This window comes from Malaclemys terrapin, chromosome 13, assembly GCF_027887155.1.
Source record: "Malaclemys terrapin pileata isolate rMalTer1 chromosome 13, rMalTer1.hap1, whole genome shotgun sequence".
Lineage (NCBI taxonomy): Eukaryota > Metazoa > Chordata > Testudines > Emydidae > Malaclemys > Malaclemys terrapin.
The window spans coordinates 46334188-46349195 of record NC_071517.1 but is presented as its reverse complement, the minus strand read 5'-3'; the positions used below and the strand labels follow the sequence as shown (position 1 = coordinate 46349195).

The 15008-nt window shown below is 65.1% G+C and overlaps 1 protein-coding gene across 8 annotated transcripts in view; it reads left to right on the top strand.

The window, feature by feature from the left end:
• Positions 1-15008, top strand: part of COL11A2 (collagen type XI alpha 2 chain) — an 82541-nt gene that overhangs the window by 51263 nt on the left and 16270 nt on the right. For all 8 annotated transcript variants that reach the window (XM_054047079.1, XM_054047075.1, XM_054047078.1 and 5 more), the window contains 28 exons: positions 438-482; positions 1954-2007; positions 2397-2441; positions 3026-3079; positions 3318-3371; positions 4296-4349; positions 4514-4621; positions 4723-4812; positions 4886-4939; positions 5200-5307; positions 5568-5675; positions 5752-5805; positions 5919-5972; positions 6710-6817; positions 7505-7558; positions 7648-7701; positions 7787-7840; positions 8950-9003; positions 9750-9857; positions 10252-10305; positions 10486-10539; positions 10985-11038; positions 11722-11775; positions 12121-12228; positions 12764-12817; positions 12913-12966; positions 13466-13573; positions 13997-14050. In XM_054047079.1, the coding sequence (XP_053903054.1) occupies positions 438-482; positions 1954-2007; positions 2397-2441; positions 3026-3079; positions 3318-3371; positions 4296-4349; positions 4514-4621; positions 4723-4812; positions 4886-4939; positions 5200-5307; positions 5568-5675; positions 5752-5805; positions 5919-5972; positions 6710-6817; positions 7505-7558; positions 7648-7701; positions 7787-7840; positions 8950-9003; positions 9750-9857; positions 10252-10305; positions 10486-10539; positions 10985-11038; positions 11722-11775; positions 12121-12228; positions 12764-12817; positions 12913-12966; positions 13466-13573; positions 13997-14050 (1908 nt within the window). The remainder of the gene's footprint in view (positions 1-437; positions 483-1953; positions 2008-2396; positions 2442-3025; positions 3080-3317; positions 3372-4295; positions 4350-4513; positions 4622-4722; positions 4813-4885; positions 4940-5199; positions 5308-5567; positions 5676-5751; positions 5806-5918; positions 5973-6709; positions 6818-7504; positions 7559-7647; positions 7702-7786; positions 7841-8949; positions 9004-9749; positions 9858-10251; positions 10306-10485; positions 10540-10984; positions 11039-11721; positions 11776-12120; positions 12229-12763; positions 12818-12912; positions 12967-13465; positions 13574-13996; positions 14051-15008) is intronic.

Genomic DNA, 15008 nt, shown 5'->3' with positions numbered 1-15008 from the left:
TGTCCTATGGGTGGGGTCTCTGTAGAGCCCTGGATTGGGGGATCCCTGTGCAGGTTCTGTGGGGTTGGGGGACCCTGCAGAGCCATGGATGGGGGGAGTTTAATGGGGGCTGGGAGGGGGGTTGGTTCTGGGTGGCGGGTTCCAGGGGTGGGTGTTAGGGGTCCCTGCCAGGCCCTGGCTGGCTGAGGGGTCCCTGTGTGGGCTGGGTGGGACGTGGGGGGTCCCTGTGTGTCTCCCATGGGTGGGTACATTATGGGTCCCTGCCGGGCCCTGGCTGGCTGAGGGGTCCCTGGGTGGGCTGGGTGGGGTGTGGGGGGTCCCTGTGTGTCTCCCATGGGTGGGTACATTATGGGTCCCTGTCGGGCCCTGGCTGGCAGAGGAGTTCTCCCATGGGTGCCCATGCCCTGGCTGTGTCTCACTGACTCTCTCTGTTGCAGGGTCTGTCTGGGAAGCCGGGGCCCCGGGGCGAGCGCGGCCCCTCGGTGAGTGTGGGGGAGAGGCAGGGGGGTTAGTGCAGCCAAGTCTCTGGGCTCCCCCCATCCATCCTCACTCCCCCCGATCCATCTCTCCACATCTGTCCAGCCTTCCATCTGTGTTCTCCTTCCATCCAGCCCTCCGTCCTCCCATCCCTGCCCCAGTCCTCCGTCCCGATCCCCCTCGATCCGTCCCTTCTCATCTGTCTGTCCATCCATCCCTCTGCTTTCCCCATCCAAAACCTCCATCCCCTCCTTCTCCCATCCACGTTCTCCTGTCTGTCCATCCATCCATCTGTGCCCAGTGCAGGGCCGGACCCAGCATTTCTGCCGCCCCAGCAAAAAAAAAAAAAAAAAAAAGAGAGAAAAAAAAGCCGCGATCGGCAGCGGCAATTCGGCGGCAGGTCCTTTGCTCTTAGAGGGAGCGAGGGACCTGCCGCCGCCGAATTGCTGCACGTGCTGCCCCTCTCCCTTGGCCGCCCCAAGCACCTGCTTGTTAAGCTGGTGCCTGGAGCCGGCCCTGGCCCAGTGCAGGCTCCCCATCATGGCCCCTGCCCCTCCCGTGGAACTCCCCTCACCCAGTCCCCAGTGAGGTCATGCCCATGACCCCTGGGGCCAGCCACACCCCCTGCCATGGGGCTCACGCCCCAGCTTGACTCATACATGATGTGTCCCCTCTGGGCTCCACCCGCCTTGGCACAGTGCCTCGGGGCTGGGCCCCTGTGACGAACTGGGCCTGTTCTCACTGTGGTCTGTGAATGCTGACAGGGAAGTGTGGCTGGGATAGTCTGCATTGGAGGATGGGATCTGCCCTAGGGCGCATACCTGAGTGTGTAACATGAGAACCCAGGAAGGGGTTGAAGGCCAGGTGACTCCTTAGCCCGGGAAACTGAACAAAGGCTGTGGGAGGGGTCGCTGAAGGGAGAGTGCTGGAAGCGAGCTGGAGAGATGGCTGGGAGGCAGAGATGGCTCTGACCCCCCCGAAGGGGGGTGGGCTGGAATGCCCTGGGACCCCAAGCTGGACTTAACTGAGGGGGTCCTGTTGTCTGTGCCTGCAAGACCTGTCTTGGACTGTATTCCTGTCATCCAAATAAACCTTCTGCTTTACTGGCTGGCTGAGAGTCATGGTGAATCGCAGGAAGCCGGGGGTGCAGGGCCCTGAGTCCCCCAATACTCCGTGACAGCCCCTCTCTGGTGGGAGCGCAAATATCCCCCTCCACCTACCCTCCTTAATCCTCCCATCTGGGGTTGGGGGGGTCCAGCATTCCCCTACCGGGGCTGGGGGTCATGTGCCCATCCCCATCCTATGTGGCTGGTGGGTCCCTCCCATCTGCCGCCTCCATCCCTGAGATCCTCATGAACGCCCCCAGGGCACTGTGTGGGTCGCTGGGATTCTGCCCCCCGGGAAGGGGCGGTTGGAGGATGAGAGGGGGCAGAGCTAGGGTTCAGACACTCACCCGCCTCTGTCTCATTCCTCCAGGGTCCCAGGGGCCAGCGGGGGCCACGAGGAGCCACTGGAAAGCTGGGAGCGAAGGTGAGGTCTGGGGCTCCGGGTCTGTCTGTCTGTCTGAGTGTCGGGTCGGGGTGGGGTCAGTGTGTTGCAGGGTGAGGTCTGGGCAGGGCTCAGAGGTCAGCGTGTGTGAGCAGGCTCTGGGCGTGCAAACGTTCAAGGCTGAATGTGTTCCTTTGTGTGTGTGTTTGTGTGTCCCTGTCTGTCCATGTGTGTATGTCTCTGTGTGTGTGTGCCCCATCTGCGTCTCTCTGTGTGTCCCTGTGTGTATCCCCATGTGTCTGTGTGTGTGTCTGTGTACATCCGAGTGTGTGAGAATGGGGGTGTGTGCTTGCACATCTGTGCACACGTGTCAGTGTGTGTTGGAAGGGAACATGCTCCCGGTTGCCTCTCACATTTGTCTCCCCCCACAGGGCACCTCTGGCGGCGACGGCCCCCATGGCCCTCCCGGGGAAAGGGTGAGTGTGAGCGCGGCGTGGGGGGACCTGGGCGTGCACAGAGTCCTGGGCACCGGGCACCGCCCTTCGCTGGGCCTGGAACACCACTGCTGGGCCTCGTGCAGCCTGCCCCGCCTTGTGCCCATTCCCGTCCACCTCTCCAGGGCCCTGTGCGACAACCATGCCAGGCATGGGTCACATTAGTGCAACACTCGCACTAGGCCTCTGCTCACCACCACCAGGCCTCATGCAGCCTGCCCTGTCTGAGCGTCGCTAGCACTGTTCAGTCTCTCCGTGAGCCGGCTCCAGACCTGCTGTGCGAGCTGCAGCGATTTGTTGGTGCGAGGGACGGGTCACTGCAGTGCGATGCTCGCACGACCCCAGTCACGGCTGCTGGGCCTGGCACGGTGCGCAGCAGCCTCAGCAGTTCCCTGGTGCGAGGGACGGGTCACTGCAGTGCAACACGGCTGGCTTTGTGTAGTCGGGCTCCCGGTACAACATTGGCCTGGCCCTGGCCGTGCTGGCCTCCAGCTGGTGTCCCCGGGGCCGGGCATTGTTTTCCCTGCCCCCACAACCCCCCCTAATCTCCGCTCTGCTCTCCACAGGGACTCCCGGGCCCCCAGGGGCCAAACGGCTTCCCCGGACCCAAAGGGCCACCGGTGAGTAACATGCACTATCTACTGCCTCCCCTGCCCCTCTGCCTACCCCCAGCCCCCTGCCGGCTCCTCAGCCCCCTCCCCCCACATCCAAGCTACTCCCTGCCTGCATCCCAGCCCTCTCCCACTGCCATTCCCACCCGGCCCCCAGCTGGCTCCCCTGCTCTCCTGACTGCTCCCAAGTTCCCTCCTACTGTGATCTCCCCCTGCGCCACTGACCTCTCCGTTTTCCTCCCCACAGGGCCCCCCTGGCAAGGATGGGCTTCCCGGGCACCCCGGTCAGCGAGGAGAAGTCGTACGTGTCTCTGTTACTGCGCTGTTGGGCTTCAGATACTTTTCTCTTACCCCTGTGTTACTCTGTGGTTCCTCCCGTGTTACACTCTGGTTCCTCCCAGGTTACACCTAAGTAACTCCAGGCTACCTCTGGAAACTCCCTCATTACTCCTCATATAGTACCTTGTTACTTTCTGATTATTCCCCGTTACTCCTTTCTTACTCCCCTGTTACTCTCTGATTACTCTCATGTTACTCTCATATTACACCTCACATACTCTGGCATTACTCTCTGGTTACTCCCATGTTACCCCAAATTACTCCCACATTACTCTCTGGATACTCCTGTGTTACCCCTCACATGCTTCTATGTTACGCTTTGGATACTCCCGTTACTCCTCTTTCACTCCTGCTTTGCATTCTGGTTGCTCACATATTACTCTCTGGATACTCCTGTATTATTCCTCTCTCACTCCTGCGTTGCACTCTGGTTACTCCCGCATTACTCCTCTCTTGCACATTGCTCTCTGTTCACTCCGCTGTTACTCTTGGTTACTCCCACTTTACTACTCTCTTACTCCCATGTAACTCTCAGGGTATTCCCATTTTAATCCTTGTATACTGATGTATTACATTCTGGATACTCCTGCATTACTCCTCACATACTCCAATGTTAGTCTCTGGTTACCCCCACGTTACTGCTCATAAATTCATGTATTACACTCTGGATTCACCATGGTTACTCCTCACACACTCACATGTTACATTCTGGATTCACCATGGTTACGCCTCACACACTCACGTGTTACGCTCTGAATACTCCATGGTTACTCCTCACACTTTTCTGCATTGCTCCTCACACACTCCACTTACACTCGGGGGGGGTGGGGGGCAGAGACATCTGCCGTGGCTTGTGCTAATACCCCCATCTCTCTCTGTCTTTCAGGGTTTCCAAGGCAAGACGGGCCCCCCCGGCCCCCCGGGGGTGGTGGGACCTCAGGTAAGAAGCCGGGTGGTGGGGGGTGCCGGGGTGGGCTGGGAGCGGCCGTGCCTCCAGGGTGCAGTTACTCAGCAGCTCCCCCTGGTGGTGGAAGAGGCAGGGGTCGAAGGGTCTGGCCCATTCCCTGAAGGTCTCACACTGTTTCTTGTCTCCCCCTACACTAGGGCGCTTCTGGGGAGTCTGGTCAGATGGGGGAGAGAGGTCACCCAGGCCCCCCCGGACCCCCGGGAGAGCAGGGCTTGCCAGGACCCTCTGGGAAAGAAGGAACCAAGGTAAGGAGCTGTGATGCTCCAGTGCGGCACTAGGGGGCGCTGTGCTGCAGGGAGTAGGGTCGGGGACCCACCTAATCCTCCTTCTCCTTCCCCCGGCGCAGGGAGACCCTGGCCCCCCGGGAGCCCTCGGGAAAGACGGCCCGGCTGGACTGCGCGGTTTCCCTGGTGAGCGTGGGCTGCCTGGCACCCCGGTGAGTACCCCCCCCCATGCCCCTAGCCCGTCCCCTGTGCCAGCAGGCCCTGACCTGTGCTTCTCTCCCGCAGGGCGGCACGGGGCTGAAAGGGAACGAGGGGCCGGCCGGACCCCCAGGACCTGCAGTGAGTATGATGTGGGGACCCCCACGCCAGCCCCTCCCCCAACTCCTTCCCCCCAACTATTCCCCTAGGCCCCCACCTCCCCAACTGTTCTCTGAACTCCCTTCCCTCACTCCCCCATCAGCCCCTCTCCTCCCTAACCTCCGACCTCTGACCCCCCTGATCTGCCCCCTCCCTCACACCTGATCCCGGTCCCTGCAATGTGTGTCGCGGGGACCCCGCTGTGGGGGGCAGCAAGTGACTCCTCCTCTCTCTCCCCACAGGGCTCCCCTGGCGAGAGAGGCGGCCCTGGGCAGGGCGGCCCCATCGGACCCCCAGGCAGACCGGGCCCCCAAGGGCCACCAGGCCCTGCTGGAGAGAAAGGAGTTCCTGTGAGTAGGGGGCACAAAGGGGGGATCAGGGCTGAGTCGGATGCAGGGGGGGCTGGGAGCCAGGACTCCTGGGTTCTATTCTGGCTCTGGGAGAGGAGTGGGGGCTGGTGGGTTAGAGCAGGGGGGGCTGGGAGCCAGGACTCCTGGGTTCTGTGCCCAGTGCTGGGAGGGGAGTGCGGTCAGGTGGGTTAGAATGGGGGGTGGGTGGGATCCAGGACTCCTGTGTTCTGTGCACCTCACTCCCCTCTGTTTCTCCCTAGGGTGAAAAAGGTCCCATAGGCCCCGCTGGCCGCGACGGAGTCCAGGGTCCCGTTGGGCTGCCCGGTCCAGCGGGGCCCCCAGGGGGTGCTGGTGAGGACGGCGACAAGGTAAGGCCCCGTCTGTGTCTGTGTCCTGCCCCCCCACGCGGTGATGGGCTAAAACCCCTTTCTCCTCTCTCCACAGGGCGAGGTGGGCGAGCCGGGCCAGAAGGGTGGCAAAGGCAACAAGGGAGAACATGTGAGTCTGAGCTGGGGGCTCCCCTGACCCCACACTGGGGCTGATCCCCCCCAATTCCTGCCTGGGGTATCTCTGTGTCTCAGCATCCCTGACTCCCGTCTCCTTCCTTCCAGGGTCCCCCAGGCCCCCCAGGTCCCATGGGCTCAGTCGGGCAGCCTGGAGCAGCCGTAAGTACCTTGCCCCCCTCAGACAGCCTCCTGCAGCACAGGGCAGGGGGGCCCTGCGGCTGGTAGCACGGGGCGGTGCCAGCTCTGGGCAGGGCAGGACTACGGAGCTGGGTTGGCTCCATGCAGGGTGGGGGCAATGGAGCCGGGTCGGTTCCGGGCAAGACCTGGGTGATGGAGCCGGGTCGGTTCCGGGCAAGGCCTGTGTGATGGAGCCGGGTCGGTTCCGTGCAGGGCCTGGGTGATGGAGCCGGGTCGGTTCTGGGCAAGGCCTGGGTGATGGAGCCGGGTCGGTTCCGTGCAGGGCCTGGGTGATGGAGCCGGGTCGGTTCCGGGCAAGGCCTGGGTGATGGAGCCGGGTCGGTTCCGTGCAGGGCCTGGGTGATGGAGCCGGATCAGCTCCATGTGGACAGGGTGGGGGACGTAGCTGAGGGCGATGGAGCCCGGTCTGCTCCGTGCCGGGCGGAGGGTCCCTGACTCCTGGCAGCGCAGTGTCCCGGCCCCTCACTCATGCCATGGGGCGAGGTTTCTGACGGCAAAGAGGCCCCACATCACACTGATGGAGCGTGGGTGGGATTCCGGGGGGGTCCCGTCAATGGGGAATGGCGGTGGGGGGGTATTCCCGCTGCTCCCACAGTGCCGAGACCTCCCTCCACCCCTACCCCCACCCGCTCAGCGAGTCCCGTCTCCCCGGGGCCGCTCGGGTCCCGTCTCTGACTCTCTCTTGTGTCTGTGTCGAGGGGGCTGATGGGGAGCCGGGTGCTCGGGGCCCCCAGGGCCACTTTGGGTCGAAGGGCGATGAAGGAACCCGCGGATTCAACGGGCCGCCTGGCCCCATCGGGCTGCAGGTGAGTGGGGGGGACCTGTCATTGGCCTTGCAGGGTTGCCCCCTCTGCCCCCCATTGAGCCACTCCGGTGCCCTGGCCCCACCCCTGGCCCTGCCCCCATGCTCTATAGTCCCACCTGTCTCTGCCTTCCCCCTGGACCCGGACCCGACCCGAGCCCCCCTTCCTAGCCATGGCCCCAGCCCTAGCCACCCAATCCGGCCTGCCCCATGGTACAGTTCTAGCTGGGGACAGGATTCCCCTTCACTTCCTGTCCCAAACTGCTGGGCAGCATGACAGTGTGACCACTGGCCAGTTGTTGCTGGGTCCCACCCCCGAGCCAGCTGTTCTGGGAGGCGGGGGAAGCTATCCCTGTGTGCCCTCCTCCCCACCTATCTGGATCCAGATGTGCCCCTCTGTCTGGGTCCCCTCCCCCCATCCCCGCTCCAGATGTGCCCCTTGCTCTGCTCCCCCCCAGCTCCAGATGTGTCCCTTCCTCTGAGCCACCATCCCATCCTGAATCCAGATGTGTCCCTCCATCTCTGCCCATCCTCCAGATCCAGATGTGTCCTAGGTCTAGGACCCTCTTCATCCCAAATCCAGATGTGCTGCCTGCTTTCCCCATCTCCCTGGATCTAGATGTGCCCCTTGATCTGCCCCCTCCTCCCAGTCCAGATGTGCCCTGCACTGATGCTCTCTGTCTCTCCTTAGGGTCTGCCAGGCCCGGCGGGGGAGAAGGGCGAGACAGGTGACGTGGGCCCCATGGTAAGTGACACCGGCTGCCCCCATTCCCAGTCCCCCCTCCAGGTGGGAATGTCCCAGAGCCCCCCTCACCTTGTTCTTTCTCCCCACAGGGCCCCCCAGGACCACCAGGGCCGCGTGGCCCAGCCGGACCCTCCGGAGCCGATGTAAGTTCCTCCCCCGCCCCTGCCCCCTGTCAGCCCTGACCCGGGCGTCCCCGGAGGTAACCAGCTCTGCTCTCTCCCCCTGCAGGGACCCCAAGGTGGCCCTGGAGGCATCGGCAACCTGGGCCCCCCTGGAGAGAAGGTAGGTGGAGGCAGGACGCCTGGGTTCTCTCCCAGCCCCGGGGGTGCAGGGTGGGGCTGGTAGATTTCATGGAGTTCAAGGCCAGAAGGGACCATTCGCTCCAGCCTGGCCCCTGGACAGCAGCGGGCAGAGAATCGCTCCCTGTCACCCTGTGCCCAGCCCCGCGACCTGGCTGGGCCGACACGTGTCAGCGCTCGGGGGACCGAGCCTGGGGCCACGACAGCTGAGCCCAGGAGGGACCGAGGGGCCCCAAGGGCTGACACCGCTGCAATGGCAGGGACCTGATCCGCTGAGCCCAGCCAGTGACCCACACCCCGCGCTGCAGGGGAACGGGAAACCCCCCGAGGGCCCTGCCTGTCTGTCCTGGGGGAGATTCCTTCCCTGCCCCAGTCTGGGGACCCCCAGCGTGTGAGCCAGACTCAGCAGCCAGACAGCGGTGTCTCTGGAGCTGCTCAGAGCACCCCCCCCCCCGTGGTGCCCCGTCTCCAGCTGATTGAGTCTAGGGGAGCAAATCCCTTCCTGACCCTGCCGCCCTGCAGCCTGAGACTGGATGAGTCACTGTCCGCGTGCAGAGGGCAGTGCAGGCGACCCTGTTCTCCCCGTGGCCCGTGAAGGGAGGGGACAGATGGGGGGGACTCAGAGTCACAGACTGCAGGAGTCAAAGGGCCCCACCATCACTCGCCCAGGGGAATGTGGGGCTGGAGCAGGACTCCTGGGTTCTCTCCCGGCTCCGGGAGGGGAGCGGGGCCAGGACTCCTGGGCTCTCTCCCGGCTCCGGGAGGGGAGCGGGGCCAGGACTCCTGGGTTCTCTCCCGGCTTCGGGAGGGGAGCGGGGCCAGGACTCCTGGGTTCTCTCCCGGCTCCGGGAGGGGAGCGGGGCCAGGACTCCTGGGTTCTGTCCCAGCTCTGGGAGGGGAGCAGAGCCAGGACTCTTGGGTTCTGTCCCAGCTCTGGGAGGGGAGCGGGGCCAGGACTCCTGGGTTCTGTCCCAGCTCAGGGAGGGGAGAGGAGTGGGGTCTAGTGACACAGGGCCTGTCGGGTGCTGTGTCCCCGGGACCGTCCAGGGGGGACTGATCGGAGCGCGGGCGCTGACGTCTCTCTCATTTCAGGGTGAGCCTGGTGAGTCGGGGGCCCCCGGCATCCCCGGGGAGCCAGGAGTCAAGGTGAGTCTTTGGGCCCCCCTGCCCCTCGCACACCCTACCTGGCAGCATGGCCACTAACCCCCCAGGAACCTCCCGCCTCCCCGTTTGTCCCTCTCCTACCCCCCCGAGTCCTCACCCCCACCTGGCGGCACAGCCGCTATCCCATGGGAGGCCCCCGCTCCATCCCCCACCAAGGAGCCCCCCGAGCCTCCTTCATCCCCTCTACTGGGGCCCTGCCCCCTATGGGAATCAGTGGCCAGCTCCCCACCTCTGTCTCTTCCTTATTAAGGCCCACCCAGAGCTGTCAGCCTCCAGCCAGGGACCCCTCCTTGGGGGGTATCTCCTGTCAGGAACCCCCAGAGCGCTGCTCCCCACAGGCAAGGGCCTCTCAGGGCCCATCTATCCCCATGCCTTGGGGGGGGGAGACCCAGGGCTGGGCCTGGCCTTTCCCCCACCCAGTGAGGACCCCCCCGGAGCCCCTTTCTTCCAACAGGAACCCCACCACAAGTCTGGAGTGCTCCCCTCTCCCCAGGCTGTGAACCCCACCCCAGAGACACTGGGGCCAGGACCTCTCCCCCCTGACAGGCCCCCTCCAAGAGACTCCTTCCCCCGCACACATGGGGGATCTCCCCAAGGAACACTGAGGCTGGGATCCCTCCCTTAGAGCTGACCCCCAGAGCTCTGCCCCCTGCCAGGCCACTCCCCCCATCCTCCCTGTGCCCACAGACCCCACACTGACCCCCCCCCCCGCTCTGTCTCCTTCCCAGGGCCCGCGAGGAGAGCGAGGGGAGAAAGGAGAAACCGGAGCCGCTGGCACAGCTGGACCCCCTGGAGGGAAAGGGCCCCCCGGAGACGATGGGCCCAAGGGGAACCCCGTGAGTGACGTGGTGCAGAGACCGGGGGAGGGGGAGCCAGGACTCCTGGGTTCTCTCCCAGCTCTGGGAGGGGAGCGGGGGCTGGTGGTTAGAGTGGGGCAGGGGGTGTTGGGAGCCAGGACTCCTGGGTTCTATCCCAGCTCTGGGAGGGGAGCGGGGGCTGGGAGCCAGGACTCCTGGGTTCTCTCCCCGGCTCTGGGAGGGGAGTTGGGGCTGGTGGGTCAAAGCAGGGGGGCTGGGAGCCAGGACAGCTAGGTTCTATCCTCAGCTCTGGGAGGGGAGTGGGGGCTGGTGGTTAGAGTGGGGCAGGGGGTGTTGGGAGCCAGGACTCCTGGGTTCTGTGCCTGGCTGGAGGAGGAGGTGGCTCAGGCTAATTCATTCCTGTCTCTTCCAGGGTCCTGTTGGTTTCCCAGGGGATCCGGGCCCCCCAGGTGAAATGGGCCCCAGGGTAAGTATCAGCCCCATGCATTGGCCTCCAGGTCCCTGCAGTCTGGGGGCAGGGGAGGTGCTGGGAGGGGGGGGTGGGGAGGGGATCTGGGGGAATGCAGCAGGGTTTGGGGCCCCCCGGCTGGGGTTTGGGGTCCCTGCCGAGGCCTCTGCTGACTCAGGGCTTGTTTTCCCCCTCCAGGGCCAGGACGGGGCGAAGGGCGAACGAGGCGAGGACGGGGAACCCGGGCAGCTGGTGAGTGACCAGGGATCCCGAGCGGGGCCCTGACGGGGTCCCCCCCACAATGGTTTGGAATGGATCTCCCTGACACTTGGACTGGACACCCCACCTGTGTCCCCAGCGCTCCAGACGGGATCCGCCCCCCCCGAGACCCCCAACAGTCTGATCAGACTTTGCATGCCCCCCATGCTCCAGATCGGGTCCCTCTCTGGATTCCTTTCTGTCCGACCTTTCTGACTGGCCCCTCCGACGTTCTGGATTGGAACCCGCCTCCAATGTTCCGGATCCCCCCTCTCTGACTGTACTCTGGGTTCCCCTGTTCCGGATCAGACTCCCCATCTCTGGGTTCTCCTCTCCATGATGTTCTAGATCAGGTTCCCCACCTCTCCGGGTTCCCCTCTCCATGACGTTCCGGATTAGATTGTTTCTCCTAACTCCAGGTCTCTCTCTCTCTCTCTAGGGCTCGCCAGGCCCGACAGGAGAGAACGGCCCCCTAGGTCCCCCAGGGAAGAGGGTAAGTGATGGGTCTGTCTGGGCCCCCTCCCCTGCCCAGTCACCCCCCTCCTCCTGCCATCCCCCAGGAGCAGGGCAGAGGCGTCTCACTGCACGGGGGTGTGAGGGACGCACCTGCTGTCCCAGCTACTGTGCGACGGGGACTCTGACCGGCACAGACCCCCTGACCCCGGGCACCCACCCCGCCTGCAGCCACAGTGACCTGCCAGCAGGAGGCAGCAGACACGCGCACTTGCACACACACACAAATCCGGCTCCCTGGGAATCTCATTGCGGAGAGGGTGGGGCTGGCACCGAGGGCAGGAAATTCCTTCCCGACCCAGCAGCGAGCGAAACGCCCGGCCCAGAACGCGGCAGCTAATGACAGGGAAACCACTTAGCTCCAGGGACCCCTCCCACCCCACACCGAGCCAGCTGGTCCCTGCTCTGGAGCCGGGTCAGAGCCAGCGCCCTCTAGAGGGGACAGGCCCCGTGCCCCATTCCCTGCCCCCCTGAGCCAGCCAGTCCCTGCCCTCGGGCTGGGTGGGAGCCGGCGCCCCCTAGAGGGGACAGGCCCCTGCCCCATTCCCTGCCCCCCTGAGCCAGCCAGTCCCTGCCCTGGGGCTGGGTGGGAGCCGGCGCCCCCTAGAGGGGACAGGCCCCTGCCCCATTCCCTTGTTCACCCCCTGTCTCCTCTCTTCGCAGGGCCCCGCAGGCTCCCCGGGTCCCGAGGGGCGTCAGGGCGAGAAGGGCACTAAGGTAAGTGACTCAGACTCCGTGGGCCCCCCCGGGTGGGGTCTCTGCTGGGGAGGTGTCGGGTCCCGGATCCCCTGGGGTCAGACCCAGCTCGGAGCTCCCCAGAGACGAGGTGCAGCTGGGTCTGTCCCAGGACCCAGGGCCCGGCTGGGAGCTCCCGGTACAGCCAGCCAGGCCACGTCCCGGCCACGCCAAGGGCTCCTGTCCCATGATGCACTGGGGTCGGTGTGACGGGGAGCCCCAGGATGGTCTCTGACCCCAAAGGGGCGCGGTGATGCCAAGGAGCCCCCGCCACAGCTGTGACCATGTCGCCCATCCCCGAGCTCACCCTGCCCCTCCGTCCCCCAGGGCGAGCCAGGCGCCGTGGGACCTCCGGGCAAGACCGGCCCCGTGGGGCCCCAGGGACCAGCCGGCAAGCAGGGGCCTGACGGGCTGAGAGGCATCCCTGGCTCAGTGGTAAGTAACAGCCAGTGCACGCGAGCAGGACGCCTGGGTCCTGTCCCAGCTCTGCGGGGGAGTGGGGGCTGGTGGGTTAGAGCAGGGGGGCTGGGAGCCAGGACTCCTGGGTTCTCTCCCCAGCTCTGGGAGGGGAGTGGGGTCCAGTGGGTTAGAGCAGGGGGGGGCTGAGAGCCAGGACTCCTGGGTTCTATCCCAGCTCTGGGAGGGGGTGGGTTTGTCCCCAGCTCTGCAGTCCATGCTTGAATTTCCCTGCCTGCTGATGGGTCTCTGAGCCCCAGACACACAGGGTCTGGGTCCGGTCTCAGCTGCTCCCGCTGTAAATCCAGAACCGTCCTCCCCTGATGCCAATGGGCAGAGAGTGGAGCTCTGTCCCCCGCAGGCCTGTCCAGAGCGGTCAACGCATGAGACCCCCTGTCTCCGGGCTGGGAGCCCCAGAGCAGGGTGGGGCCTCTGGGGCTGGGCTGTGGGGGGCAGCCCCAGGGCATGGTCGGGGCAGTGTTTAGCGCTAACCTCTCCCCTCCATCCCCCGCAGGGAGAACAAGGCAAGCCGGGCGCGACGGGCCAGACGGGCCCCCCGGGACCTGTGGTGAGTGTGACTCCGCCCTCCCGTGTGACAGTGCCCCCAGGGGAGGAGCCCCCCTTCCCTCCCTGGCTAACCGCTCTGCCTGTGTCTCCCTGCAGGGCCCCCCGGGGCTGCCTGGCCTCAAAGGGGACTCCGGACCCAAAGGAGAGAAGGTGAGCGGGGGGCACACGGGAGGCCCACAGCCTGTGCGTGAACACACACAACACACCCGTGGGGGGGGGAGGGAATGATACATGCCCTGTGCACCAGTGTGCCCCAGCGTGTGCCACGTGGCGCCAGCCCACGCCACGCATGCCTGGGAACCTGCCAGCACACACGTGCTACACACTGCAGGTGAATGCACCGAGAGACGGGAACGCCCACGACACGTGCATCACGAGCGTGGCACAAGTCTGTGTGAACCAGACACATCAGCACAACTGCCTACGAGTATCCCTGGGGTGCACGTCCCACAGCTCACACGAGGGGCACGAGGGTGTGTGAGCGCCCAGGGCAGAGACCTGCGCAGAGACCCCTCCCCACACTCTGTCTGTATCGACATGCCCAGCCCCCAGCATGCAGCCCGTCTGTCTGTCTGTCTGTCCGACACCCAGCCCTCGATGCCGTCCCCCATCTGTCTGTCCTGCACTGACCACTGTCTGTCTTTCCCAGGGCCACCCTGGTCTGATCGGTCTGATCGGACCCCCGGGCGAGCAGGGAGAGAAAGGGGACCGGGGCCTGCCTGGCCCGCAGGGCTCCCTGGGGTCGAAAGGAGAGACCGTGAGTATCGGGGGAGGGGGAGTCCTCCACTGCCAGAGACCCCTGCCATGTGGGGAGCAGTGGGAGCTTGGGGGGCCAGGAGCCAGGACTCCAGGGTTCTCTCCCTGGCTCTGGGAGAGGAGTGGGGGCTGGTGGTTAGAGCAGGGGGGCTGGGAGCCAGGACTCCTGGGTTCTCTCCCCGGCTCTGGGAGGGGAGTGGGGGCTGGTGGTTAGAGCAGGGGGGCTGGGAGCCAGGACTCCTGGGTTCTAATAACTGCTCTGAGGGTGGTGGTGGTGAACAGGGCTGCCCAGGGAGGAGGCTGTGTTGGACCCAGGGCAAACAGGGGGCGAACGTGGGAGCCCCTGTGAGGTCTGGGTTGCGAGAGGTTAATTGGGATGCTCCTGTTCTCGCGCTAATTCCGCTCTCTGTTCTCGCTCCTGCAGGGGATCCCTGGTGCTACTGGCCCCATCGGCCCCGCCGGGCCCCCGGGACTTCCTGTGAGTGACCTTTGACCTTCTCCTGTGCCTCACCCCATGGCCCCCCCTTCTGAGCATCACCTGTAATGGGCCCCATTTTGTCACCTGCCCTCACCCTTGTGTCTGGGCATCCCCTGTAACGTGCCCGTGACACTATGGGGTGCAGTCCAGACAGGGGCAGAGGCTGTGTCACCGCCTGCCCGGTATCCTGGGGTGCCCTGCGGTGCCTTGCTGCTGGAGCTCCCAGCCTGGACCCCCCACAACCCCCCAGCATGTTCCCCCCGAGGGCTGGGTACAGCCACCCCCTGCCAGCCATTCGCAGGCCACGCCTGGCTCCCACCAGCCTGGGTTAGTGCTGCAGGGTGACCCCAGCCCGCTCCCCACTCCACCCTGCCCCCCAGACCTGTGTTCTGCACTGTCCAGCCACGCCCAGGTCACACCCGGCCCCACCAGACTGGGTTAGTGCTGCAGGGTGACCCCAGCCTGCTCCCTGCCCCACCCTGCCCCCCAGACCGTGTGTTCTGCACTGCCAGCCCTCTCCTGGACAGGCCGATAGGGGATCTCATACAGCCGGTAGCCCCACAGATGGTGTTACCCACACAGCTCGCAGCCTGGGATTAGGGTCGACAAATAATAGAAGTTTCGTTCACTACAGAGCGGTAGGTGGTCAGTGGGTCCCGGTGACAAGGCGTCGAGGTCAGATGGTCACAGGGAGAATAAAGATAAAACGCTGCCCAGAACAAACCCTAACGGACTGGGCGTGGTCCCAGGTGCAGTCCCTAACTGCTGGTCGTGCGCCGGGTCAGGGCCTGTCCCGGGGGCCGACGGCCAGTTTCTTGTGTCCTCAGAGGCGAAAGAGCTGGGTGGGGAGTGAGAGCGTGGGGTGTTCGCCCCTGTCACGGACTCACAGATAGTGCCCACTCTTGGCCCCGTGCAGTCCGTGGGGGGTGCCCCTTTCAGGGCGACAGCCCTTCTCGGG